A 27,500-nucleotide genomic window follows, 5' to 3' on the forward strand; every position below is an offset into this window, starting at 1 on the left:
CAGGTAGGTTAATATTCCATAATTTTTAACTGCGTTTATATTATATTAACTGGCAAATCTATGGAATGTGAACATACGAGGTAGTTGGAAAACGGGTGATTTGTGGCCTGTAGCAATATACAAATATTCCGAAAACTTCAAAGTGGGTTTGGGTGATATCTGAAAAACTGTGAATAAAGAGTCTTTGAATTGAAATAAGAAATTCACAAGGTAGGGTAAATTATCAACCTGACGATAGGAAGTGAAAATATCATTATGAATAAATTAATAATCTCATGGGCTAATCCTGCCTAGTTTCAGAAAGATCGAGCGAAAAATCTCTTTTGTCAAGAAGTGAATTTCACTACAGTAAGCAATTGCATTCATAAAACAGATGATAATGCAAGGAGGTATTTAGGATATATAATCAAAATAAACACATTTATGATATTTGCCTAGTAGACTGTAAATTGTAACTGAAAAAGGACCACAAGATTGCTTGCTTGGTGCGAACACCTAGCCGCCCTTTTTCCAAGACTGGGGACTGTTGTACTCTTTCAGGAAAAGCGGTGATTTTAATGGTCACAGAAGAGAAGGCCAAGATATGAAATGTTGTACGCAAGAGAAGGACATCTGAAATTTTTGCTGTTACACATCCAGTTTCAGACCACACCCAGCAGTGCTTAACCTAACTGAGTTTTAGTTTTCTTTTGAAGTTTCTCCAAAGCATTTTTCTTGTCATTTTTATAATACAGGAGTTCCAGCACTGGGGTAAATCCTTTTCCTCTTAGCATTTACAAAATTTTCTATTGTGAGAAATGAAATTGTCTGCCTTGTGATAAAACTCTTAGGAAAATGTTTACTGTATCTGAACAGCCTTATCTGAACAGACATGGCTGCTTCCAGTAAATAGATTGTCAATTTATAGGAAACACAAGAATTTTTTCCTTACTGAGGAGGCTAAAGTGAAGTGAATAATTATTGGGTATAATGAAAAATACATAAATGTTTAACTTGTGTATTTTGAAATAAATAATTTACATTTATAACTTAAATACCATCACATCTCTGAGGCCAAACAATCTATTTGGACTCATTAGAGTCGTAGCGGTATCTTGGCCTCTCGAAGGACTCAGCGGAGCCTGACTCGGCGGAGGCGCTTCCTTCGTAGTTGACCTCAGCCACGTAGCCTGAGTCTCCGTCGACGAAGTACTTGACAGTCTGCAGACGACCGTCGGGAAGCTCGACGTAGTAGGATCCCTGAGTGTCGTCTCCGTCACGGGTTTCCTGGTGTCCGAATTCGTTACTGGAAGGGTCGTGGTCGACGGCCCAGTTGAAGCTGTAATGGGCCTCGCTGGATTCGTAGGACTCCTCAGAGGATCCCTGGAAGGAAGATAGTTGCAGTTGATGATAATATTTACTTATGGGGCAAAAGTCTTTGCTGTGAAGTTCTGTATTTCATCAAAAAAGATTATTTATGCAAAATAACGAAAATTTGCTTACCCTTCGTGGAGCATATTCGAAGGATTCCCTGCTGTCAGCAGCTACGAGGGCAGCCAGGCCCAAGACGACGAGAATGACCTTTGAAAAAAAGAAAATCACTGTTACCTACCGAGCGTATTATAACCACAAAGTAATGATCTGAATGCATTACTTTTCATTAAAAATTACATTATGAAGAAAAAGCAAAATTCATAAAATCTGTTTGGGATAAAATAATTCATTTATAGGGAAAACTGAATAAGCAAATAGAAATAACCCACTTGCCCAAATTTCTAGAGACTTTAATGCAATTATAATGCAATTATTCCCTCACCTTTGAGTTCATGTTGATTGCTGGAGTACCTTTGCTGGTATGCGTCTGCTACCGGTAAGTAACCTCATATATATACCCGCCTATTGCCAGGTGTGGTCAGCTGACCTTCAAAAAAGCTGGTCCTTCAACTCGTTGGGTATCTAAGGTTGACGAAAGCTTACTGAGGAATGGATGAAAGTTGAGATTGCAGTGAAACTGCTAAAAAACCTGTAAATTATATCAAAGAGTTTTGATAAACTGTAAGGCATTGTTTTTATTAATGCACCGATTTTTTAAAAAAGTCCAGATTTTACTGTTAGAAATGTTTGATTAAGATTCTGAGATCTGATGCAAGTGAAAATATATTTGTTACAACTGATTTCTTTTTCAGATGTAAACAATTTTAAAAACCTAAATTTCTTTGTTATATATTCATTTCAATGCCCTTTTTTTTTTATTTCATGTAATACCAAAAGCCATTCTTTATCACGTTTGAGATGAATAGGTGTATGCATATTAACACATATATATGTATATATAATTATTTATATATAATGTGTGTGTTTTATATACATATATATATATATATATATATATATATATATATATATATATATATATATATATATATATGTGTATATATGTATATACCTATACGTTTGGATAGAAGTATATATATACACGTGTTTTTGTGTGTGTATATACATACACTTAACATACATCTTCCAGAAAAATTTGATCCATCAAATCATTCCTGATTTAAGGGTCAGTTAAATTAAAAGATAATTAGACAGACAGATAGATAGATAGATACATAGATAGATAGATAGATAGATAGATAGATAGATAGATAGATAGATAGATAGATAGATAGATAGATAGATAGATAGATAGTGTAGCAAATTAGAATTAATTAAGAAAAAGAATATTTCCAGTTTCGGTTGGTTAGGACGTGTCCAGAGATCCACATCGGCCTTTTATTTAATTCAACCCCTTGTCCTCAGCCACTGACAGCCATTGCGCAAGGTCCCGTACTGGCATAAGGCCAGGTTAATCTATACCAACGTACAAATACCATTCTATCATTTAGAAGTTCCACTTATAATAGAATATTGAGGTATACTTTTAATATTAATGGGTTGTGCAGTCTCTGCACAATTTTTGCATAATTTTATAATGAATAAACAAAGATATAGGCTGACAATGAAATGCTGTATAAGAGCTGTTTTTGTATGTAAAGTTCCATACATTTTTCCTAAGAGCTGAGATAATGAGGTAATGAATAATAACTCCATTGAACTTCCAATTGAACAGACATTGTAAACATTATTGTTATTTATATATAGAATCTGCTAATCACTTTTTACCAGATACGTACGTAATTGTAATAACCATAATGCCTTTATCTCAAAGATAATCACTTATATTTCTGTTACACCAATTACCTGTCAATCATTTTCAATGCGTGTTGTTTGGCATAAATCGTGCGAAACATTGAAATAAGCACAGCTTTCTAAATTTTATCAGGAAACAAATTTATCATTAATCTGTTAATTCATTGTTACTCTAATAATTGATCTCTTTATTCTGAACACCACATTGCTTAGATTCTGTTACTTAATGAAAAACAACTGAGTAATAAAAATCCACAATTATATTAAATATATTTTGACTTTCGAAACCTTGAATATCAAGTCAATGGCCCCTATGGTGGGCTTGTTCCATATGGGTAGGGATCGTCTGCTGAATAATAATAATAATAATAATAATAATAATAATAATAATAATAATAATAATAATAATAATAATAATAATAATAATAATAATAATGTAATGAGCTTCTGAGTGACGGTAACTGAAGCAGAATTTGTATTTTTTCTATTTCTACATTTATTTAACCAAACAAGGTTCTTGGGGAACGTAAAATTAACATTAGCTTCCCTGTATCCTAGCATGTTCAGTTGTATGGAACTTCTAAATTAACCTTATCCTTAATTATAAGCAGTCTAAGCAGTCTTCTGTATAAAACGGAATGTGCATCATATATTTACCTAATACTGTGAGTAAAACCAAATAGACTATGAGTTATAAGCACCACGTTCAAAATTGCCGCCAATCAGGCCAAGGACACTCTCTCTCTCTCTCTCTCTCTCTCTCTCGCAACTGTACCTTGGCTATTGTTTCGAAACGATAAGTAACGTCTTTGGGGTAAAGAGTCTTCGTGTTATGGAGTTTCATAGTTTTATTTATAAGATTAATGGTTTTGGCAACATTTCTCTCGGAATTTTAAAAAAAAAAATTAAAGAAAAACTATGGACAATGAATAACTATGGTAATTCTCCTTGAAAAAGCCTATGTATCTCTTTGTGAGTGATAGATAATACCTCTCAGAAATGTTTATCTGTTTGTCTGACCTGATTTCAGTATTTTGTACCAAATGAGAGTGATTTCTTCCTCATAACAAAGACACAAACATATACAGTACTTACAATTTCAAGTATATATACTATATATATATATATATATATATATATATATATATATATATATATATATATATATATATATATATATATATTCATATATATATATATATATATATATATATATATATATATATATATATAAATACATACATAAATACATACATATTTCTCATGTATTTTTCCCCTTAAAAGGGGTAGCCTCGTGAATCAAGAAGTTTCTGTACATTAGAAACCTGAATGATAGCATACCAGCAAATTAAATTCGTGTTAAACGTCATAATTTCTCCGAGTCCACCCTTCCAAAAATATTGTATGTTCTCTTATAGATACCGTATGGATCCTGAACCTAATGTGTATATTACTGGACTAGAATGAGCTCTAATCAATGCGAAATGTGTATATTCACAATCATTCACTATTTTTAAACACATGCGTTTGATCAGACTCAATACATTGGAAATGTAAACATGGAAAGAAAATGTAACCGATATATTTGGGAAATAGTCTTTGAAATGTTGATGACTATATTGATTGATCGGCTCTAATATGAGAGGGAAAGGAGCCTTTAACATATAAAGATTATTATATTTCAGAAAGAAGAGAAATAATCGTTTTTCTCTTTAGATTTTCTCTTCGTCAACCAAAAACAAAAGGAAAGAAAATTCGTGAAAACATGAGACTAGTGTATTTGGAAATAAATAATCTAAATACATTACTTATAAATATCATCACACCTCTGAGGCCAAATCATCTATTTGGACTCGTTGGAGTCGTAGCGGTATCTTGGCCTCTCGAAGGACTCAGCGGAGCCTGACTCGGCGGAGGCGCTTCCTTCGTAGTTGACCTCAGCCACGTAGCCTGAGTCTCCGTCGACGAAGTACTTGACAGTCTGCAGACGACCGTCGGGAAGCTCGACGTAGTAGGATCCCTGAGTGTCGTCTCCGTCACGGGTTTCCTGGTGTCCGAATTCGTTGCTGGAAGGGTCGTGGTCGACGGCCCAGTTGAAGCTGTAATGGGCCTCGCTGGATTCGTAGGACTCCTCAGAGGATCCCTGGAAGGAATTTATTTATAGTTAATGATTATATTCACTTCTGGGACAAAAATCTTTGTGGTGAAGCTCTGTATTTCATCAAAGAAGGTAGTTGACTTAAAATAAAGAAAATACTTACCCTTCGTGGAGCGTATTCGAAGGATTCCCTGCTGTCAGCAGCTACGAGGGCAGCCAGGCCCAAGACGACGAGAATGACCTTTGAAAAAAAGAAAATCGTTGTTACCTACTGAGTGTATTATAACCACAAAGCAATGATCTGAATGCATTACTTTTCGTTCAAATTACATTATGAAGAAAAAGCCAAATCCACAAAATCTGTTTGGGATAAAATAATTCATTCATAGGTAAAAACTCAATACGTAAGCAGACTTAAGCCATTTTCCCAAAATTTCTAGAGACTATAATGCAATTACTCCCTCACCTTTGAGTTCATGTTGATTGCTGGAGTACCTTTGCTGGTATGCGTCTTCTATCGGTAAGTAACCTCATATATATACCCGCCTATTGCCAGGTGTGGTCAGCTGACCTTCAAAAAAGCTGGTTCTTCAACTCGTTGGGTATCTAAGGTTGACGAAAGCTTACTGAGGAATGGATGAAAGTTGCGATTGCAGTGAAACCGCTAAAAAAACCGTAAATTAGATCAAAGAGTTCTGTTAAACTTTATGTACTTTTTTATTAACACACTGGATTTTTTTTAGAAAAAAAGTAAAGATTTTGCTGTTAGCAATATTTTAGTAAGGCTATTAGATCTGATGCAAGTGAACATACATTTGTTACAAATTATTTTTTTTCAGAGTAGAAAGTTTTAAAACCTAAATTTATTTTTTGTTTGTTCATTTTAATCCCTTTTTATAATTTCACGTAAAACCAAAAATTATTCTTTATTACGTTTGAGATGAGTATTTGTATGTATATTAGCGTACATACCATGTATATATATACATATATATACATATATATATGTATATATATATACATATATATACACATATATATATGTATATATACATATATACATATATATATACTTACACACATATATATGCGCGTTAAAAGTATATATATTCATGTTTTTGTGTATGCATACATTTATACTTAACATACATCTTCCCATAAAATCTTATATTTAAAATCATTTCCGATTTAAGGTTCAATCAAACTATGAGATAGATAGATAGTGCAGCAAATTTGAATTAATTAAGAAAAAGGGATTTTACCGTCTCGGTTGGTTACAGGCTGCCAATCTGCAATGCCCCTTGCTAGCATAAGGCCAGATTAATTTTACCAACATACCAGAACCTTTAATATCATTTAGATGATTCACTTATAATAGAATCATGAGTTATATTTTTAATTGTTAATGGACTGAGCACTCATTTGATACTTGTCTAAAGATAAGTAAATTTGGATAATTTTGTGCTGAATAAACAAGGATATAGAATGCTAATGAAAGTCTATTTAAGGGCGGTTGGAGTATTTTAAGGCTAGTACATATATCCCAAGAGCTGTGACAAGAGGTGATGAATAATGGTTCCATTGAACCTCTCACTTAACTGATATTGTAAATATTATTGTTATTTATATACAGAATCTACTGGACACTTTCAACCAGATACGAACGCAACTGTAATAGCAATAATGCCTTTACTTCATTGATAACCATGCATATTTCTGTTACACCGATTACCTGTCAATCATTTCCAGTGAATGTTGTTGAGAATAAATCGTATGAAACATTGCAGTAAGCACAGCTTTCTAAATTCTAACTGGAAACAAAATTTATCATTAATCTGTTAATTCATTGTTTCTCTAATAATTGATCTTTTCTTTCTGTAATTCCTGTTGCCTTCTGTTACTTAATGAACGCCACATTCTTTGGAAGCTTGAATATCAAATCAATGGCCTCTATGGTGGGTTGTTCAATTTGGGTAGGGATCGTCTGCTGAATAATAATAATAATAATAATAATAATAATAATAATAATAATAATAATAATAATAATAATAATAATAATAATAATAATAATAATAATAATAATAATAATAATAATAATAATAATAATAATAATAATAATAATAATAATGATTTAATTGACTGATTGAACTGAAGCAGAATTTGTATTTTTTCTTTTCAACATTTATTTAACCAAACAAAGTTGTTGGGGAATGTTAAATTAACATTACCTTCCCAGTATCTTAGCACGTTCAGTTGTATGGAACTTCTAAATTAACCTTATCCTTAATTATAAGCAGTCTAATCACCCATTACTTAATCTCTGCTATATAAAACGCAAAGTGCATCATATATTTACCTTATACTGTGAGTAACAACAATAGGCTACTAGCTATAAGTCCCACTTTTAAGAATTGCTGTCATCCAGCCCAAGGACAGTCTCTCTTTCTCTCTCTCTCTCTCTCTCTCTCTCTCTCTCTCTCTCTCTCAAGGGTACCTTGGCCATTGTTTCGAAACGATAAGTAACACCTTTTGGGTAAAAAGTCTTTGTGTTATGGAGTTTTACAGATTTATTTACAAGATTAATGATTCTCTAAATGATATTTCTCTCGGAATTCTTCAAAACAAATAAAAAACCATGGATAATGAATAGTTATGGTAATTCACCTTGTAAAAACATATGTATTTCTTTGTGAGTGATATATAGTAAATCTCAGAAATATTTCCTTCTGTCTGACAAAATGTCAGTATTTTGTAGCAAATGAGAGTGATTTCTTCATCATAACATAGACACAAACATATACATACATATATATATACATATATATATATATATATATATATATATATATATATATATATATGTGTAGTATATATATATATATATATATATATATACATATAATTATGTATATATTCCCTTGAAAGGGGTGGCGCTCTGAATCAAGTAATTGCTGTACAATACAAACCTGGGTGATAGCATACCAGCGAATTAAATTCATGGTAAACGTCATACTTTCTCTGAGTCGACATTTTCAGAAATATTGCATGTTCTCATATAGATACCGTATGGATTCTGACTTTCAGTATATGTATTACTTAGCTAGAGTGAGGTAACATCAATAATAAATGTGTATTTGCCATTACTCAATAATTAAAAACAAGCGTATGATCACTATCAATCAAAAATTGAAGATGTAGAAATGAGGAGCAAAGACAACGCATAATTAGTCAATAGTCTTTTAAATAATGATGATTATCTTGACTGTCCTCATAATGATAGGAGAAGTAGCCTTTAACGCATGAAGATTATTACATTTCAGAAAGAAGAGAAATAATCTTTTCCCTCTTTGGGGTTTGTCCTAAAAAAACAAAGTAAACAAAAACAAAAGGCAAGAAAACTCGTGAAAACATGAGACTAGTGTATTTGGAAATAAATAATCTGAATACATTGCTTAAATATCATCACACCTCTGAGACCAAATCATCTATTTGGACTCGTTGGAGTCGTAGCGGTATCTTGGCCTCTCGAAGGACTCAGCGGAGCCTGACTCGGCTGAGGCGCTTCCTTCGTAGTTGACCTCAGCCACGTAGCCTGAGTCTCCGTCGACGACATACTTGACAGTCTGCAGACGACCGTCGGGAAGCTCGACGTAGTAGGATCCCTGAGTGTCGTCTCCGTCACGGGTTTCCTGGTGTCCGAATTCGTTGCTGGAAGGGTCGTGGTCGACGGCCCAGTTGAAGCTGTAATGGGCCTCGCTGGATTCGTAGGACTCCTCAGAGGATCCCTGGAAGGAATATAGTTGTAGATGATGATAATATTTACTTATGGAGCAAAATTCTTTGCTGTGAATTTCTGCATTTCATCAAAGAAGATTATTTATGCAAAATAATGAAAATTTGCTTACCCTTCGTGGGGCGTATTCGAAAGATTCCCTGCTGTCAGCAGCTACGAGGGCAGCCAGGCCCAAGACGACGAGAATGACCTTTGAAAAAATAAAATCTTGATTACCTACCGAGCGTATTTTAACCACAAAACAATGATATGAATGCATTACTATTCATTCAAATTACATTATGAAGAAAAAGCCAAATTCACAAAATCTTTTTGGGATTAAGATAATTCATTTATGGGTAAAATTCAATAAGTAACCAGACTTAAACCATTTTCCCAAAATTTCTAAAGACTATAACGCAATTACTCCCTCACCTTTGAGTTCATGGTGATTGCTGGAGTACCTTTGCTGGTATGCGTCTTCTACCGGTAAGTAACCTCATATATATACCCGCCTATTGCCAGGTGTGGTCAGCTGACCTTCAAGAAAGCTGGTTCTTCAACTCGTTGGGTATCTAAGGTTGACGAAAGCTTATTGAGGAATGGATGAAAGTTGAGATTGTAGTAAAACCGCTAAAAAAAAAATTGTAAATTAGGTCAAAGTGTTTTGTTAAACTGCAAGTTAATTTTTTTTAATACATTGATTTTTTTTTTAGAAAAACCATAACTAAACATTGCTGTTAGCAATGTTTAGTTATGGTTCTGAGATCTGACATAAGTGAAAATATATTTTTTACAACTGATTTCTTATCAGATGTAAACAGTTTTAAAACCCAAATTTCTTTGTTATATGTCCATTTCAATGAGTTTTTTAAAATTTCATGTGATACCAAAAGCTATTCTTTATTACGTTTGAGATGAATAGGTGTATGAACATTAACACACACACATATATATACATATATAGTTGTTATATATATATATATACATATATATATATATATATATATATATATATATATATATATATATATATATATATATATATATATGCATATATAAGTTTAGATATAGTATATGCATACATGTTTTTGTGGTTGTGCACAACTTACACTTATACATCTTCCAGAAAAAATTGAGATCCCAAATCATTCCTGATTTAAAGTTCAGTTAAATTAAGAGATAAATAGACAGACAGATAGATACATACATACAGTACATAGATAGACAGATAGATAGATAGATAGATCGATAGATAGATAGATAGCGTAGCAAATTAGAATTAATTAAGAAAAAGAATTTTTCCCGTTTCAGTTGGTTAGGATGTGTCCAGAGGTCCACATCGCCCTTTTATTTAATTTAACACCTTGTCATCAGCTGCAGGCTGCCATTGAGCAAAGCCCCGTGCTGGCATAAGGCCAGATCAATCTTTACCAACGTACAAACTCCTTTCTATCATTTAGATGTTTCACTTATAGTAGAAATTGAGTTATAGTTTTAATGTTAATGGATTATGTAGTCTTTTGATCCTCGTCTGGAGATAAGAGGGAAATCTGGATAATTTTATGCTGAATAAACAAAGATATAGAATGCTAATGAACTAATGTATTGGTGCTGAGTTGTATGTAAAGTTCAATGCATTTTCCTAAGAGCTGAGATAGTGAGGTGATGAATAATGGCTTCATTGAACATGTCATTAAACAGATATTGTAAACATTATTGTTACTTATATATATATATATATATATATATATATATATATATATATATATATATATATATATATATATATATATATATATATATATATATATATAGAATCTACTGGTCACTTTCAACCAGATAAGTACGTAATTGCAATAACCATAAAGCCTTTATCTCATGGATAACAATCTATATTTCTGTTGCACCAGTTACCTGTCAATCGTTTTCAAAGAGTGTTGTTTACCATAAATCGTATGGAACATTTCCATAAGCGCAGCTTTCTAAATTTTATATGGATACAAACTTGTTATTAATCTATTAATTTATTTAATTTTTTAACTAACTGAACTTTTCTTTCTGTATTTCTTGTTACCTTCTGTTACTTAATGAACTCTAAATTCTTTGGAAGCTTGAATCTCAAATCAATGGCCTCTATGATGGGCTTGTTCCATATGAGTAGGGTTCGTCCGCTGAATAATAATAATAATAATAATAATAATAATAATAATAATAATAATAATAATAATAATAATAATAATAATAATAATAATAATAATAATAACAATAATAATATCATGAACTTCTAATTGACTGTAACTAAAGTAGTAATTGTATTTCTTCTTCTTCTACGCTTATTTAACCAAACAAGGTTGTTGGGGAGAGTTAAATTAACATTAGCTTCCCTGTATCTTAGCATGTTCAGTCGTATGGAACTTATAAATTAACCTTATCCTTAATTATAAGCATTCTAAACACCCATTACTTAATCTCTGCTATATGAAACGGAATGTGCATCATATATTTACCTTATACTGTGAGTAAAACCAAATAGACTATGAGTTGTAAGCACCACGTTCAAGAATTGCAGTCAGTTAGCCCAAGGACAGTCTCTCTCTCTCTCTCTCTCTCTCTCTCTCTCTCTCTCTCTCTCTCTCTCTCTCTCTCTCTCTCTCTCTCTCTCGCTCGCAAGGGTACCCTGGCTATTGTTTCGAAATGATAAGTAACGTCTTTGGGGTAAAAAGGCTTCGTATTATGGAGTTTATAGATTTATTTACAAGATTAATGATTCTCTAAATGATATTTCTCTCGGAATTCTTAAAAACAAATAAAAACTATGGATAATGAATAACTATGGCAATTCATCTTGATAAAGCAGACGTATTTCTCTGTGAGTGATAAATAATACCCATCAGAAATGCTTCTCTGTCTGTCTGACCTGATGTCAGTATTTTGTACCAAATGAGAGTGATTTCTTCATCATAACATAGAAACAAATATATATATATATATATATCTAGTATATATATATATATATATATATATATATATATATATATATATATATATATATATATATATATATATATATATTATATATATATATATATGTACATTGCCTTGAAAGGGGTGGCGCTCTCAATCAAGCAATGCAATATAATACAGACGTGGGTGATAACATACCAGCAAATTAAATTCATGGTCAACCTCATACTCTCTCTGAGTTCACATTTTCAAAAGGTTGTGTGTTTTCTTATAGATACCGTATGGATTCCGACTTTAGTATATGTATTACTTAACTAGAATAAGGTAACATCAATAATAAATGTGCATCCGCAATTATTCAGTAATTAAAAACAAGGATATGATCACACTCAATCAAAAATTGAAGATGTAAACATGAAGAGCAAAGATAACGCATAATTAGTCCATAGTCTTTTAAATAATGATGATTGTCTTGACTGATTGTCCTCATAAAGATAGGAGAAGTAACCTTTCACATATAAAGATTATTACTTTTCAGGAAGAGGAGAAATAATCTTTTCCCTCTTGAGGGTTTGTCCTCAAAAAAACAAAGGCAAGGAAACTCGTGAAAACATGCGACTAGTGTATTTTGAAATAAATAATCTTAATACATTACTTAAATATCATCACGCCTCTGAGACCAAATAATCTATTTGGACTCGTTGGAATCGTAGCGGTATCTTGGCCTCTCGAAGGACTCAGCGGAGCCTGACTCGGCTGAGGCGCTTCCTTCGTAGTTGACCTCAGCCACGTAGCCTGAGTCTCCGTCGACGACATACTTGACAGTCTGCAGACGACCGTCGGGAAGCTCGACGTAGTAGGATCCCTGAGTGTCGTCTCCGTCACGGGTTTCCTGGTGTCCGAATTCGTTGCTGGAAGGGTCGTGGTCGACGGCCCAGTTGAAGCTGTATTTAGCCTCGCTGGATTCGTAGGATTCCTCAGAGGATCCCTGGAAGGAATATAGTTATAGTTGATGATAATGTTCACTAATGGGGCAAACGTCTTTGCTGTGACGTTTTGTATTCCACAAAAGCAGATAACTGATTTAATATAAAGAAGTTGGCTCACCCTTCGTGGAGCATATTCGAAGGACTCCCTGCTGTCAGCAGCTACGAGGGCAGCCAGGCCCAAGACGACGAGAATGACCTACAAAAAAGAAAATTATTTTATCTACTGCAGGATCAAGGGCGAGGAACATACTACTTAGAAAATAATTTTATAGCTATGATTGCTACTTCTTTCCATTGGTGAAGAAAATATTTTATAGAAGTTCTTTAACTGAGATCAAATTGCCTTAAAATCTTCATCTGAAAATTCACGAATTTCAAATATGATTCTTTCTCTCACCTTTGAGTTCATGTTGTCTACTGGAGTACCTTAGCTGGTATGTGCTTTATCCTAGCAAGCGACCTCATTATATACGCCAACTCTGGTCAGGCGTGGTCATCCGACCTCCAAAAAGCTAGTTCTTCTCGTAACAAAGTTTCTTAAGGGTTGACGAAAGCCTACTGGCGGCACCATGAAAGTACACAGATTACGGTCAATCTACTGGGAAACTGTGTCGATACACTATGAATTTTAGGGCAAAGTTCCAACGATTCTACATGATACTTTCTGGGCAAATTTCCAATATTTTTAATTGGTATTTCTGGTCAATTTAAATGCGATGCAAATATAAATGAGGTGAATTTAGATTTATGTAGTTGTTTATACATATTCTAACTCAGGCCAAAGTATTTTAAGAAGCCTCTGTATATTCATATATCTATTATTACGTAGAGAAATCCTTTCACTGTTGTCTATATAATTTCTCAAGAAAAATTAGTAGCCATTTTAAACTGCTCTCTCTCTCTCTCTCTCTCTCTCTCTCTCTCTCTCTCTCTCTCTCTCTCTCTCAATATATATATATATATATATATATATATATATATATATATATATATATATATATATATATATATATATATATTTATATATATATATACATATATATGTATATATATAATATATATATAAATATATATATATATATTATATATATATATATATATATATATATATATATATTACATACATATATATGTATATGTTATTATATATATAAATATATACTATAAATTATATGAATATATATTATTTATATATATATATCCATTTACACATAATTCAATCAATTACCTTTTTATATATATAATAAAATGAATAAAGAGAAAGAACTGTCTGTATGTTATCATAAAGAATTATGGACTATAAATTTCTCGATGAATTTCATTATTATTATTTATTATTATTATTATCCATTTTACATAATTCAATCAATTATTATTATTTTGTGGACAAGCTTATGACAAAATGAAAAAGAGAAATAAACCCCTTTTATTATTATTATTATTAATATTCCATTATTAGGATATATATTATTTTTATCAAGCACTATGAAACAGTTATTATTATTATTATTATTATTATTATTATTATTATTATTATTATTATTATTATTATTATTATTATTATCACAAGCCAAGCTATGACCCAACCTGGAAAAGCTGAATGCTATAAACCCATAGTATTATTATTATTATTATTATTATTATTATTATTATTATTATTATTATTATTATTATTATTATTATTATCACAAGCTAAGCTATGACTCAACCTGGAAAAGCTGAATGCTATAAACCATAGTATTATTATTATTATTATTATTATTATTATTATTATTATTATTATTATTATTATTATTATTACAAGCCAAGCTATAAGCCAATCTGGAAAAACTGAATGCCATAAACCCATAGAGCCCAAATAAGGAAAGCAGCAAGAACAGAAATAGGAATCGAGAAGCAAAGGATGAAATGGAAACATCAAATAACCAAGACAATGCAGATTAGAGACAGCATATATAATAATAATGAATAATAATGAAATGGGACTCTTGTCTGCCTGCTCAACAGTTCAGCTTCTAAATGATATTTAAAAAAAAACTTTTCTGTTTAGTGGCACTTGTATTCCATAGCATGTCTCAGCTTATGAAACGAAGGTAGCATTTATTTCTTTGTAGACTTAAAGTTTGTATGTTAGAGTAGACTCCTGTTTTTTGGGGAAAATTTCAGCCTACAAAATTATCTATATTAGTTATCCTAAGGTTTAATGAATCTTGCTCAGAAAACATATTAGCCTTAGTCTCTTTATGTATGTATGTATGTATATATATATGTATATGTATATATATATATATATATATATATATATATACATAACTTTTCTCTGAAAATCCTACTGTAGACACTTTTGGATTTACGAACCCCATAACGAAAATCCCTGTGCTAGACAGTCTTTGGTGTAATCCCAGCAAAGGTTTACGTACTGTACGTGAGAATTCATCTTGTTTTAACATTTTAATCACTTGGCACATTTATTTTATATAATTTTATTCAGAGAATTTTGTGGACAGAAACAAGAAACGCTGATCACTTCGCACAGACGTCCACCCCAGAGTCAGTTCCCCTGACCACTGACCTTACAGAATGAAGGTACCTTGGGTAAACCAAATGGATAGTACGATGCGTGAGCTTGGAAAGGGACTTGCCACCTTGACCCTCTCTTATAGCAATTCATTACTGCATGGGTACATTAATATCTTAAATAAATATCATCCTGAGAGTTTGTGATCCATTGGAGAAAAGAACCAGTCACTGTCATAGGTTGAAACACTAGCAAAATCACGAAGTATTGTTGAAAGCTTCTTCTGAAAGATGATAAACAACCAGTGAAGGCTGACCAAGTCAAATGTAACCTACGGTTAAGTAGCAGAGAGCAGCTCAGTTGAACTGAGCCACAGGTAATTCTGTTTCTAGGGTCGCTTGATTTCTGCCATTATTCTTTACCCCTTCACGCCAGATGGTGCTGTACCAACAACAATATGGTCCTTAACATATAAATAGTATCCATATCCAGTTTCCAAGTGAGGTTATTTGGCTTGTATATTAGTAGATATAACTCTGTGACAAGTCATCATTCACAAAATCATTTACTTGAGCAAACAAGAAAATCTTTTGTCTGTCAGTAAAGAAGTGACAACTGAGACTATGACACTAATCGTTATCATGATTCAGAAAACACTGTCCATTCATGATACAGAGTAAGGTAGCTGAAATACTTGCAAAAATGCCAAAATATAAGCTATTATATTAGACTTTACACTAACAGTTCTCTGTACGAATAATGGAGTGACTTTTAAAGCTATAATTTCTTGGGGAGATATGGTGATAAAGTATTAATCAGTTTATGATAATAATTACCAAAATGGCAATCTTTAAAAAGGGTAAAAGAGTATAAACGAAAATACTACGTGTACTGTTTTTAATCAGGCATAGATTGTAGCTTTTATATTTACAAAATATGAGCATAGCATATGCATTTCCTTGTAAAGAATGAAGCCAAGGCAGTAGATGAATATATACAATAGATATTCAACCATGAAAAGACATAAATATAATCACAAACATTTATGTAGAATTATTATGCATATGTAAATATCAAATGTCAATATTATACTGAACACATTTGACAGGACTAGCTTTACTGTAGGTAAGATAAGGAAGGTACTTTGACAGGCGGAAAAGGTTCACAGATATCATAGCTTTAGATATACAGGGATTTCATTATATTCCAGAAGCCCTAAAAGATCCATTAAATGTCTCATTTGAGTCTAAACTAAAGGCTTTTGAGGCTAAGAAAAATATTGTAAATAAAGTTACATATTGTATTTTTAAATAAATAATTTAAATATATTATCTAATCATCTTCCTGAAGCCAGGAAATCTATTTGGATTCGTTGGAGTCGTAGCGGTATCTTGGCCTCTCGAAGGACTCAGCGGAGCCTGACTCGGCGGAGGCGCTTCCTTCGTAGTTGACCTCAGCCACGTAGCCTGAGTCTCCGTCGACGACATACTTGACGGTCTGCAGACGACCGTCGGGAAGCTCGACGTAGTAGGATCCCTGAGTGTCGTCTCCGTCACGGGTTTCCTGGTGTCCGAATTCGTTGCTGGAAGGGTCGTGGTCGACGGCCCAGTTGAAGCTGTATTTAGCCTCGCTGGATTCGTAGGACTCCTCGGAGGATCCCTGGAAAATGGTATCAGTTGATATTAAAAATTTACTTACTGGACGAGAATCTTTGCTGTAAAGTTATAAGTTTTATCAGAACAGACAATTGATTCAAAATACAGAAGAGTGACTTACCCTTCGTGGAGCGTATTCGAAGGACTCCCTGCTGTCAGCTGCTACCATGGCAGCCAGGCCCAAGACCACGAGAATTACCTGTGGTAATGGAAATATGGAATGTTTTATTGAATTTTACAGGATTAGGAAAAGGAAAAAGCATCGACTTCTTCCAATAGTTGAATAACTAAAGATTTGTGTTGGTGATGAGAAAATCTCTTGAAACAGGCAACTTAAAAGCTATTATTCATTAATGAAATGATAAAGTTTGAACAGTATCTATGCTAATGTAATGAAACTAAATGACTTTGAACGCAATCCCACAATTTCTAGGAAGCACCAAATTGCTCTATTCAATAACTCAATATTTCTATTTGTGTTAAAAATCTCTGGCAAGAGACAAATCAAAAGCTGTTACATATTCATCAAAAGATAAAGTTTGAATATCTGTGTGAAACTAAATTACTTTGAACGAAAGACCATGATTTCTAGAAAGCTCAAAAACCCTCTTTCTCTCACCTTTGCGTTCATGTTGAAGACTGAAGCACCTTTGTCAGATGTGTGTGCCCTGTCCTAGCAAGCGGGCTGTTTTATACCTGAAGATTACTAGGCGTGGCTGCTGCCTGGCCTTCGCGAGAAACTAGTTCTTCTCCATAGAATATTTCCTAACTTTGACGCAATCTGTCTGGGATGATTCTGCAAGCAAGTAAGCCACAGGAGTGAGACTGTTGTTGAAATGTCAGTAAGCACTGATAACAACCATTTGCTTAGAACGAGTCTACGATGTCAACAAAAGGATTTAGGAAAACTGAATTTCACTTTTGATGAGATTTGCTCATATATGGCAACTAGCCAGATATGATGTGATTTAGATGCATATGCTGAAGTATACTTCTGTATGTACAGCCATTTTTGTACTAAAATATCCAGGAATGTTTATCTGTGCATATACAATGAGATGTAATTATAATAACCACAATGCCCTCTCAACTTCTCCATGAATAAAAATTACTATAATAGTGTGACTACATTTATCATTATTTATCATTTTTATTCATTTATTATTTATATATTTAGTTTTTATCCTATACTTTTATTCAATGTTAATTTTATTCTATTTTTATTCCTATTTTATATATTTATGTAATTTTCTATTTACCGATTTTCATTTTTTATTATTCAGCCATTTAGTAAATAATATGTAAAATAATATGTATCCATTTATTTTTGTGTGTAACACTCATAATTGACAGTCAGTGAGGTCCAAGTCTTAACTGTCATTAAATCTGTAGTAAGGAAAATTTGACCAATTGTAAAGTTTTAAACAAATTGCCCAAAATTTTTGTCTTGACAAATGCAAAGGTAGATATTATATTAAGATAGCAGAATAAGCCATTTAGGCATCTACCTATTTAAATTCAGAATGGAAATTCATCATCTAAGAAAATACAATTTGTTTTCTATTTCCTTCAGTCACTTGTTTTATTGGAATGTATTTTTTAGGCGTTTCAAATAGGTATAAAGTAATAATTTTATGTTGAGATTATGGGATAATTATCTCCAAGAGTAGTATATCGAAAATTTTCAAAACAAATGCTAAACAAATTTTTATTCTTTTTATAGCAAGATCATATTGATCAGTGACCCGAAGAGGCGACTGTAAAAATAATATCAAATATAATTAAATGTAACCTAAAATATTTACGGAATTCAATTTTGAATTATTTCCCAGTCAGAATTTAATGTTCACATTTTCATCTTGGGAATAAAAATCATTATGTTAGGTCTGTTAAGTATTTGATATTTATTTTTTCGTGATTCAGGGGGGCGAAATCGTTTAATAACAGGAATATATGTTAGAGGTATATATATGTATATAAATGTACATATGTATGTATATATATATATATATATATATATATATATATATATATATATATATGGTATATATATATATATATATATATATATATATATATATGAATAAATATATATATATATTTACATATGTATAAATATATATATACATATATATAATATATATAAATATACTCATATATATATATGTATATATATAAAACATTTTCCGAGGTAAGTCTACCTGAATCTATAATAGCCTCAATGACATATGACCTTCCAGATCTTTCCATATTTTGTGGTCATGCTGGTCACTCCAAGATCACGAGAAGACCAAAAAATGAAGAAACTTCAACTTCCATTTTGGAGAATCCAACTCTCACTTACATAGAGTTTGGATGTGATTAAGGTAAATGATTGTATGCCATTAATTTTACTTTTGATATTTTCGTACACTCAAATAGCAGGGACAAATATCTCAGATTCACTCTACTTTAGGAGTAACTTATCTAGGATTCGAGCCTAGGCATTAGTAGTGTTGATAGAGAGAGAGAGAGAGAGAGAGAGAGAGAGAGAGAGAGAGAGAGAGAGAGAGAGAGAGAGAGAGAGAGACCTAAATAACAGTCCTGGGCTTTCAGAATGTTTAAAGATTCCAGAAAATAAGATATTTTTTATTTTATCAAGTATCCCTAAGACTGTTATTCTATTATTGCTTCATCCAATGGTCGTTTACTATTAGGTTGCAAGTATGGGTGTTTTGTATCTAAGCTTTATGTTACGACAGATATTCAGTAATATTTTGTGGAGACCACAAAAATATAACAGCTAAAAAATTATAAAGTAAATATAATAATTGTGTGAGAAAACAGATATAACATGAACGATAAAACTGTTTTCCTTAAATGATACTGAAGAGATACAGCTACAATTGTATGGCCATTGATTCTTGGAAATATAATCACGAAATTATTTATTGCAATATGGAATTTTTTTATCATATCCCATATTATCACAATCATGAGCCTCATAACATTTGCACATGATTCCTATACTTATTTTTTTTTATTTATTTGCTAAGTTGGGGGGTGCCTAATTAAAATCTCAGATAAATGCAAATTTTATTCAGTAATAAATATCATAAATACACCAAGCAATAGTCCTTCTCCTTATTTAGACTCGTTGGAGTCGTAGCGGTATCTTGGGCTCTCGAAGGACTCGGCGGAGCCTGACTCGGCGGAGGCGCTTCCTTCGTAGTTGACCTCAGCCACGTAGCCTGAGTCTCCTTCGACGACATACTTGACAGTCTGCAGGCGACCGTCGGGAAGCTCGACGTAGTAGGATCCCTGAGTGTCGTCTCCGTCACGGGTTTCCTGGTGTCCGAATTCGTTGCTGGAAGGGTCGTGGTCAACGGCCCAGTTGAAGCTGTATTTAGCCTCGCTGGATTCGTAGGACTCCTCGGAGGATCCCTGGAACGAATATAGTCGTAGTTGATGATAATATTTACTTATGGGACAAAAATCTTCGCTAAATTCTGTATTTCATCAAAGAAGACAGTTGGTATAAAATAATGAAAATTGGCTTACCCTTCGTGGAGCGTATTCGAAGGATTCCCTGCTGTCAGCTGCTACCATGGCAGCCAGCCCCAAGACTACGAGAATGACCTGAAGTAAAAAGACAAAATTAATGTTAATAACAGGTGATGTCTTACTTTTTTTTATTGTCAATCAAAGGATTTTTTAAAATGAATTAAATAGAAGAGGTACAAAAATTCCTGGTTAATAATGATACATCAAGAACCAGCTTCCATCATTTGAAATAAAGTAACTATTATTATTATTATTATTATTATATAGAGGAACTCTCTCCACTTCTGATGTAAAATAATTAAATTCATCATACTTTTTAATAACTTAAATATACTAGCTTTATCTACTAGATTTAAAAGAAAATAAACAAGAAGTGCTCAAATTTCAAGTCTGATATTGATTTTAGCGAGACTCAATTTCTCTCTTTTGAAATGAAGTAACCGTTGCATATAACTCTCTCCAACTCTTTCATATAATAATTAATTTCATCAAGCTTGCAAGATTGACATACAGTAGCTTTAATAAGATTCATATATATTTTATAACCATGAATATATATATATATATATATATATATATATATATATATATATATATATATATATATATATATATATATATATATATGTACATATTAATCTTACCTTTGCGTTCATGTTGACCGTCGAAGTACCTGACTGGTAATGTGTCCTGTCCTGATCTAGGTCCTAATATATATGCACACTTCCACTGAAGCATAGGCGTGGTCACACAAGGCCACGAGGGAACTAGGTCTTCTTTCCTTAGAAGATTTCTAACTAACAGCTGCTGATGTGCAATATGTTGCTTAGGATTCATTTTTTTTTATTGGGAGTTGGTGAAATCTGTGTAAGGCCTTAGGAAGGGAACAAATATTGAGTACAAGAGGATTTGGATGTAGTTATTTTTTGATAACTCGTGTAGCTTTAATGTTTTGTTTGAGCAAATTATTAGAATTGCTATTTATGTAGTGGTTAAGTTTACTCTATATATGTGAACATACACGCATATATATATATATATATATATATATATATATATATATATATATGTGTGTGTGTGTGTGTGTGTGTGTGTGTACAATATATGTATATATATACAAAAGACCTTTCCTAATTTCACCTCAACTTTCCAAACACGACGACTTCACACAGACACGCAATCTCATACAGCAATATAACCAATTTCGCCTGTCTTTTCAGGTCAAGGCTACTACATAATACCCTCAAGTTTGATACCAAAACACAGAACGAAATCACAGTAATGGTCCAAGGAAAGAAGACCTGTGGTAAGGTTGTATTTGTTTTATACAGCTAAAAAATACTCAGTTCTTAGGTCAGTTACACTCAGACAAGAGGGTATGATGACGGAAGCGCTGTTAAAATGCAGAGAGTACGCATTCAATATACTGTATCTGTCCTTAACAAACGTGTATATTACTCAAACCTGATGCAATATATTTATATATTAATTCTAGTCGTTATGAGCGATTTCGCAGACCAAATCACAGTTACATATCAAACTATTTTCCATGATACTACAGACCAAATGCAGTGAAAAGGCTTGAATGGAAAATGACATCATTCTTCCAAAATAGCTCCCTTTAATGTTGGGAGACAGGTATAACAACCTGCTGGTCCCACTCATTAAGTGCCCAGGTGAGCTCTCGTTCGTACACTAAGTAACAAAGGCTACCTTAGCAAGGACTTGGTTTTCTGTGTTCCTTGAGCCTCCAGATGGGTTCAGAAAAGTCTTCTAAAGGATAACAAGGCCATGAGAAGACTGCAGTCTTCTGTAAGCAAGAATCATTTCAGAATTGTCAGGGTTGGCAGTCTTGAAATTGCTGCTCGCTTGAAATTATCCTAGAACTCTTATCTTCCATGGCAATTTTGGAAGTCTTTCAGGATAAAAGCTTATTTTTCTTTTTGTTTTCGAGTATCTACAAAGCATACCATAAATGCATTTTAACAAAATGGATTTTTAAAGTGTTTATCATTCTTCATCGCTGGCTGTATTTTCTGTGAATTCTTTCCTCTCATTTTGCTAATGAATGAAGGGTCGATATATTAAATTACTAACGAAAAGTGAAAAGTTCAGAGACTATTAAAAATGAACAAATATCTTTGTACTTTATCATACATTTTTAAAGTTAGGTAGCCTACGTTATAATCGGTAATCAGTCATTGAATATAGGCAATTCTTTTAATGATGATATAGGTCATAATTAAATTTTGAAAGAACTTTGATAGAGGATTTGGAGTTTTTTTTTTTATTAACATGAAGTGCTTTCCTCTTTTGTTGAATAATGGGAAATAATTTAGGATCCACTGTGAAGCCTGGAGCCTTAAGCTGTTGAAATGCCTTGTGGTAAATATGAAGGGATTGAAGTACAATACATTTCTTGGCCCTGCTCCCAGCATTGCATCTCTCTCTCTCTCTCTCTCTCTCTCTCTATATATATATATATATATATATATATATATATATATATATATATATATATATATATATATATATATATATATATATACACGTTTCCCCAGCCTGGTAGGAAACTTACACTCCCTCCAGGGGAGCAGCCTCTGAAGAGGTCCTTCCCCTGACAAAGGTGCCCTAGAGGGATGGTTTCCCTAGGGCGCCTTGGTTCCCCTTACAAGGGACTGTTTTTGAACAATGATGTCGTTTTTTCATACAAGAATTTTCACTTCATTTGGTCAGTAGTATCATGAAAAATAGTTTGATACGTAACTGTGATTTGGTTTGGGAAATCTCTCGCGACGACTGTCAATATAAATATATTGCCATCGAGAACATAATTGCACAATTTGATAATTATTTGAGGAATGATAAAATGTCACCATAATAGATCTTATTCTCGTGTCCACAACGATAACCACTTTTCAATATGTTAAGAAAATTTTAGGGAGCCATAACGTTTGGTTCTGTGATTCACTGTTATGTATTTTCTATCCTTGGCATGTAGCCAGTAATTATATATATATTTTTTACTTATATTTTGAATATTTCCATTCTAACAGTGATTTACTTGTTATTTTCTTCAGATGTTAATTATTTTGATAAAAGGAATGATAAATAAATTAATAAATAAATATATATATATATATATATATATATATATATATATATATATATATATATATATATATATATATATATATATATTCCAACTACCATATCTCTTATATCAATGAAATGTCAGGTTTTCTAACGAAAGGGCCAGATTTTCATGCTGATAATATATTTGACAATAAATAATGACAATAAATAATTAAAATGTCGTCATGTTGAAAGTTGAGATCCCAAATGGATGAAGGAATCTATTTGGACTCGTTGGAGTCGTAATAGTATCTTGGCCTCTCGAAGGACTCAGCGGAGCCTGACTCGGCGGAGGCGCTTCCTTCGTAGTTGACCTCAGCCACGTAGCCTGAGTCTCCTTCGACGACATACTTGACAGTCTGCAGACGACCGTCGGGAAGTTCGACGTAGTAGGATCCCTGAGTCTCGTCTCCGTCACGGGTTTCCTGGTGTCCGAATTCGTTGCTGGAAGGGTCGTGGTCGACGGCCCAATTGAAGCTGTATTTAGCCTCACCAGATTCGTAGGACTCCTCAGAGGATCCCTGGAATTTATGGTAAGAAAGGAGTTGATCATTCATTACCAAATTAGCAATTGTATATCAGTTTCTGATTTGTTTATCTTTTGCTCAAGGGGTAAAAGGACTTCGTACTCAAACTAAAGAGTTGTCTTACCCTTCGTGGGGCGTATTCGAAGGATTCCCTGCTATCGGCAGCCACCATGGCTGCAAGGCCAAGAACTACGATGATTATCTGAAAAAATAATTTAATTCCAATTACCAAAACATAGGTTAGCATAGCCAAGAAGAGGTTATCACTACCAACACTACCAATATCTTTCGTTTTATGTAATAATAATAATAATAATAATAATAATAATAATAATAATAATAATAATAATAATAATAATAATAATAATAATAATAACAAATGCTTTATTTTGAATAAAATACACTAGTGCTTCATACATGAAATGTAAAAATACTAAAAAAAGTAGCTATATGTAAGTACTTATACGAATATAACCCCATTATTATTATTATTATTATTATTATTATTATTATTATTATTATTATTATTATTATTATTATTTATGAAGGTAACAGACCCTCTTTCAAGCATGTTTTGTTAAAGAGAATGGCTGCCATTCTCTTCAACAAAATATTATTATTATTATTATTATTATTATTATTATTATTATTATTATTATTATTATTATTATTCAGAAGATGAACCCTGTTCATATGGAACAAGCCCACTACAGGGGCCATTAACATGAAATTCAAACTTCCAAAGAATATTATGGCATTGATTAGAAAGAAGTAAATCAAGGTAAAGGGAAATATAGCAAGAAGCGATCTCACTTATTAAAAAAAGAAAAAATTACTTAACAAATTAATAAACAGATAAAAATATAACTACTTTATAAACTGAAAATTAACCAAAAACCTTCTCTTCAACTACCTTAGCGTTCATGTTGACTGTGGAAGTACCCTTGACGATGAGTGTCTCTTATCCCGACCTATGGTCAATATATATACCGGGGCGATTCACAGGCGTGGCCTCGTTCGACCTTCTGGGAAACTAGACCATCCATATAACATTGGCTTCGCGGCTACTGCAATCTCTTGCCAATGATCTAGAAAAAAGAATAGTTAGGCAATTGTCTGCATGTTAATAAGGTGAGTCTTGGTGTTTAGTATTCAATAGAGAGTAAATTGGTATGTTCAATTTCCGATTTAAGAGAAAGCAAAGTTAGCTGATGTAAACTGATATATGTATGTGTGCATGTGTGATATATATATATATATATATATATATATATATATATATATATATATATATATATATATATATATATATATATATATATATAAACAATAGTACATTTTAAAAAATAACTCAAAACGCCACCACCCCATATTAACTGGTAAAACACATATTCATTCATTTCCCCAACATTTTGCCTATCCTTATTCAAGTCTCTGTATGAAAAGACTAAACCTGTGAGTATATCTGTACAGCAAACTCCCAAGTAATTCATATCTTCTCTATATGTCTTTCGACTGCTAACTTCCGCACCTTAAAATATTCATTCCCAAGTGACCTGAAAATATCCCCAATCCCAAGTGATTAATATCTCATCTCTATATATGTTTTTCGACTGTTAACTTCTGGACCTTAAAATATCCCTCCCTTCAAGCAAGCATACGTTCTTATCTCTCAGTAAACACAAATAATTGTTGGCTGAGAAAAGGTTCCACTGTTAGTCAAATATTCTTGAAAATCCACGCTTAAAATTTCTCGAAATCCTGAATGAAATGCAATATAGAGTTTAGGCCGAAGGTCAAGCACTAGGACCAATGAGGTCATTCAGCGTTGGAAAGGAAATTGAGAGTAGGTAGGTCTGAAAGGTGTGACAGGAAGAAAACCTCACAGTTGCACTATGAAATAATTGCTAGGAAAGGGTGGATAGCAAGATGGAAGAAAGATAATATGAATGGAGGTGCAGTAAAAGGAATGAAAAGGGTTGCAGCTAGGGGCTGAAGGGACGCTGCAAAGAACCTTTAGTAATGCCTACAGTGTACCCCGAGAGGTGCACTGACTGCATGACCGCCCTGAGGGGTCGAAAACCTTAATATCCTTTGGAAACCTGAATTTCAAATTAATGACCCCTGTAGGCTTGTCCATATGAATAGGGATTATTGTCTGAATAATAATAAAATTACATCTGTCATACGTTCACAGGAACAAACTGAACCAAACACGAGACATCTTTGTCGTTGGTATCAAGATAAATTTTAACTAGCTTACATTTTTCTATACCGATTTATATCCTTTCGCTTCCCGTGTTAAAAGGCAGTTTGTAAGTGGTGTAAATTGCTTTATATTCCTGGCGATAATTCATATGAATTACCGACTACCTTTCTTTGTAATCATCCCCTCCTATCAGGCACCAGTCATTCTACTTATGCCATGAGGTATTTTACTAAGACAGATAACACATATTAATATTTTATTTCATCTCCCAAAATGAGTCAGGAATGTAATAAATGCCTTGGTATGAAGCCTAAATAAAATAGAACCTCCATTCATGTCTATGTGTGAGTATGAATGAATAAATAATTTAAGGTGCTAATTATCGAATAATGAAGGAATGAACAGTTTAAGATGGACAAAATTTTATGACTCACACTAATCTGAAGGTAGGGTAATCCAGGGTTGTAGATAAATTTAAGTAACTTTCCAATTATAAATATATATATATATATATATATATATATATATATATATATATATATTTATTTATATATATGTATATATATATATGTGTGTATGTTGTGTGCGTATATATAAACACATCTATATATAGCTGTTAATGATTTAATCAACGACTGCATTGCATCTGAAGACTACAATTTTTTTTCATTTTTCTCGTTGCTCGTTCATTGTTCATAACATTGTTCTAATAAGAACAAAAGTTTGTTCCAATAAGAACAAAATTCTCATAAAACCTTCGTTAGGACAAATAACTTTTTTTATCTCTCTCGTAGTAGATTTTTCAAGGATTAGGAAATCAAAATATTCACGGAAGGGAAATAATTACTGTTACTAATGAATTTTTCTCTTTGCTGTAGATTTACGTAAAAAAGAATTAAATGATAATGTGAATATGATT

General features: G+C 32.5%; 7 protein-coding genes across 7 annotated transcripts; all 7 read right to left on the minus strand.

Moving 5' to 3' along the window:
- Positions 1-981: 981 nt before the first annotated feature.
- On the minus strand, positions 982-1,826 carry LOC136831789 (pro-resilin-like). The gene is made up of 3 exons (XM_067092410.1): positions 1,796-1,826; positions 1,483-1,560; positions 982-1,362 (listed from the first exon to the last, which is right to left on the minus strand). The coding sequence occupies exons 1-3, from the start codon at positions 1,805-1,807 to the stop codon at positions 1,063-1,065; spliced, it is 390 nt and encodes a 129-aa protein (XP_066948511.1). The 5' UTR covers positions 1,808-1,826; the 3' UTR covers positions 982-1,062.
- Positions 1,827-4,929: 3,103 nt separating this feature from the next.
- LOC136831790 (pro-resilin-like) lies at positions 4,930-5,763 on the minus strand. The gene is made up of 3 exons (XM_067092411.1): positions 5,733-5,763; positions 5,430-5,507; positions 4,930-5,311 (listed from the first exon to the last, which is right to left on the minus strand). Exons 1-3 carry the CDS (start codon positions 5,742-5,744, stop codon positions 5,012-5,014), a joined length of 390 nt encoding a protein of 129 aa, XP_066948512.1. The 5' UTR covers positions 5,745-5,763; the 3' UTR covers positions 4,930-5,011.
- Positions 5,764-8,671: 2,908 nt separating this feature from the next.
- LOC136831791 (pro-resilin-like) lies at positions 8,672-9,591 on the minus strand. The gene is made up of 3 exons (XM_067092412.1): positions 9,474-9,591; positions 9,172-9,249; positions 8,672-9,051 (listed from the first exon to the last, which is right to left on the minus strand). Exons 1-3 carry the CDS (start codon positions 9,483-9,485, stop codon positions 8,752-8,754), a joined length of 390 nt encoding a protein of 129 aa, XP_066948513.1. The 5' UTR covers positions 9,486-9,591; the 3' UTR covers positions 8,672-8,751.
- A 3,023-nt stretch (positions 9,592-12,614) lies between these two features.
- Positions 12,615-13,428, minus strand: LOC136831793 (pro-resilin-like). Its single transcript, XM_067092413.1, has 3 exons — positions 13,392-13,428; positions 13,113-13,190; positions 12,615-12,993 (listed from the first exon to the last, which is right to left on the minus strand). Exons 1-3 carry the CDS (start codon positions 13,401-13,403, stop codon positions 12,694-12,696), a joined length of 390 nt encoding a protein of 129 aa, XP_066948514.1. The 5' UTR covers positions 13,404-13,428; the 3' UTR covers positions 12,615-12,693.
- A 2,974-nt stretch (positions 13,429-16,402) lies between these two features.
- Positions 16,403-17,913, minus strand: LOC136831794 (pro-resilin-like). The gene is made up of 3 exons (XM_067092414.1): positions 17,787-17,913; positions 17,289-17,366; positions 16,403-17,171 (listed from the first exon to the last, which is right to left on the minus strand). Exons 1-3 carry the CDS (start codon positions 17,796-17,798, stop codon positions 16,872-16,874), a joined length of 390 nt encoding a protein of 129 aa, XP_066948515.1. The 5' UTR covers positions 17,799-17,913; the 3' UTR covers positions 16,403-16,871.
- Positions 17,914-20,236: 2,323 nt separating this feature from the next.
- LOC136831795 (pro-resilin-like) lies at positions 20,237-21,412 on the minus strand. Its single transcript, XM_067092415.1, has 3 exons — positions 21,355-21,412; positions 20,708-20,785; positions 20,237-20,590 (listed from the first exon to the last, which is right to left on the minus strand). The coding sequence occupies exons 1-3, from the start codon at positions 21,364-21,366 to the stop codon at positions 20,291-20,293; spliced, it is 390 nt and encodes a 129-aa protein (XP_066948516.1). The 5' UTR covers positions 21,367-21,412; the 3' UTR covers positions 20,237-20,290.
- A 2,566-nt stretch (positions 21,413-23,978) lies between these two features.
- LOC136831796 (pro-resilin-like) lies at positions 23,979-25,316 on the minus strand. The gene is made up of 3 exons (XM_067092417.1): positions 25,286-25,316; positions 24,497-24,574; positions 23,979-24,366 (listed from the first exon to the last, which is right to left on the minus strand). The coding sequence occupies exons 1-3, from the start codon at positions 25,295-25,297 to the stop codon at positions 24,067-24,069; spliced, it is 390 nt and encodes a 129-aa protein (XP_066948518.1). The 5' UTR covers positions 25,298-25,316; the 3' UTR covers positions 23,979-24,066.
- Positions 25,317-27,500: the final 2,184 nt, after the last annotated feature.

This window comes from Macrobrachium rosenbergii, chromosome 48, assembly GCF_040412425.1.
Source record: "Macrobrachium rosenbergii isolate ZJJX-2024 chromosome 48, ASM4041242v1, whole genome shotgun sequence".
Lineage (NCBI taxonomy): Eukaryota > Metazoa > Arthropoda > Malacostraca > Decapoda > Palaemonidae > Macrobrachium > Macrobrachium rosenbergii.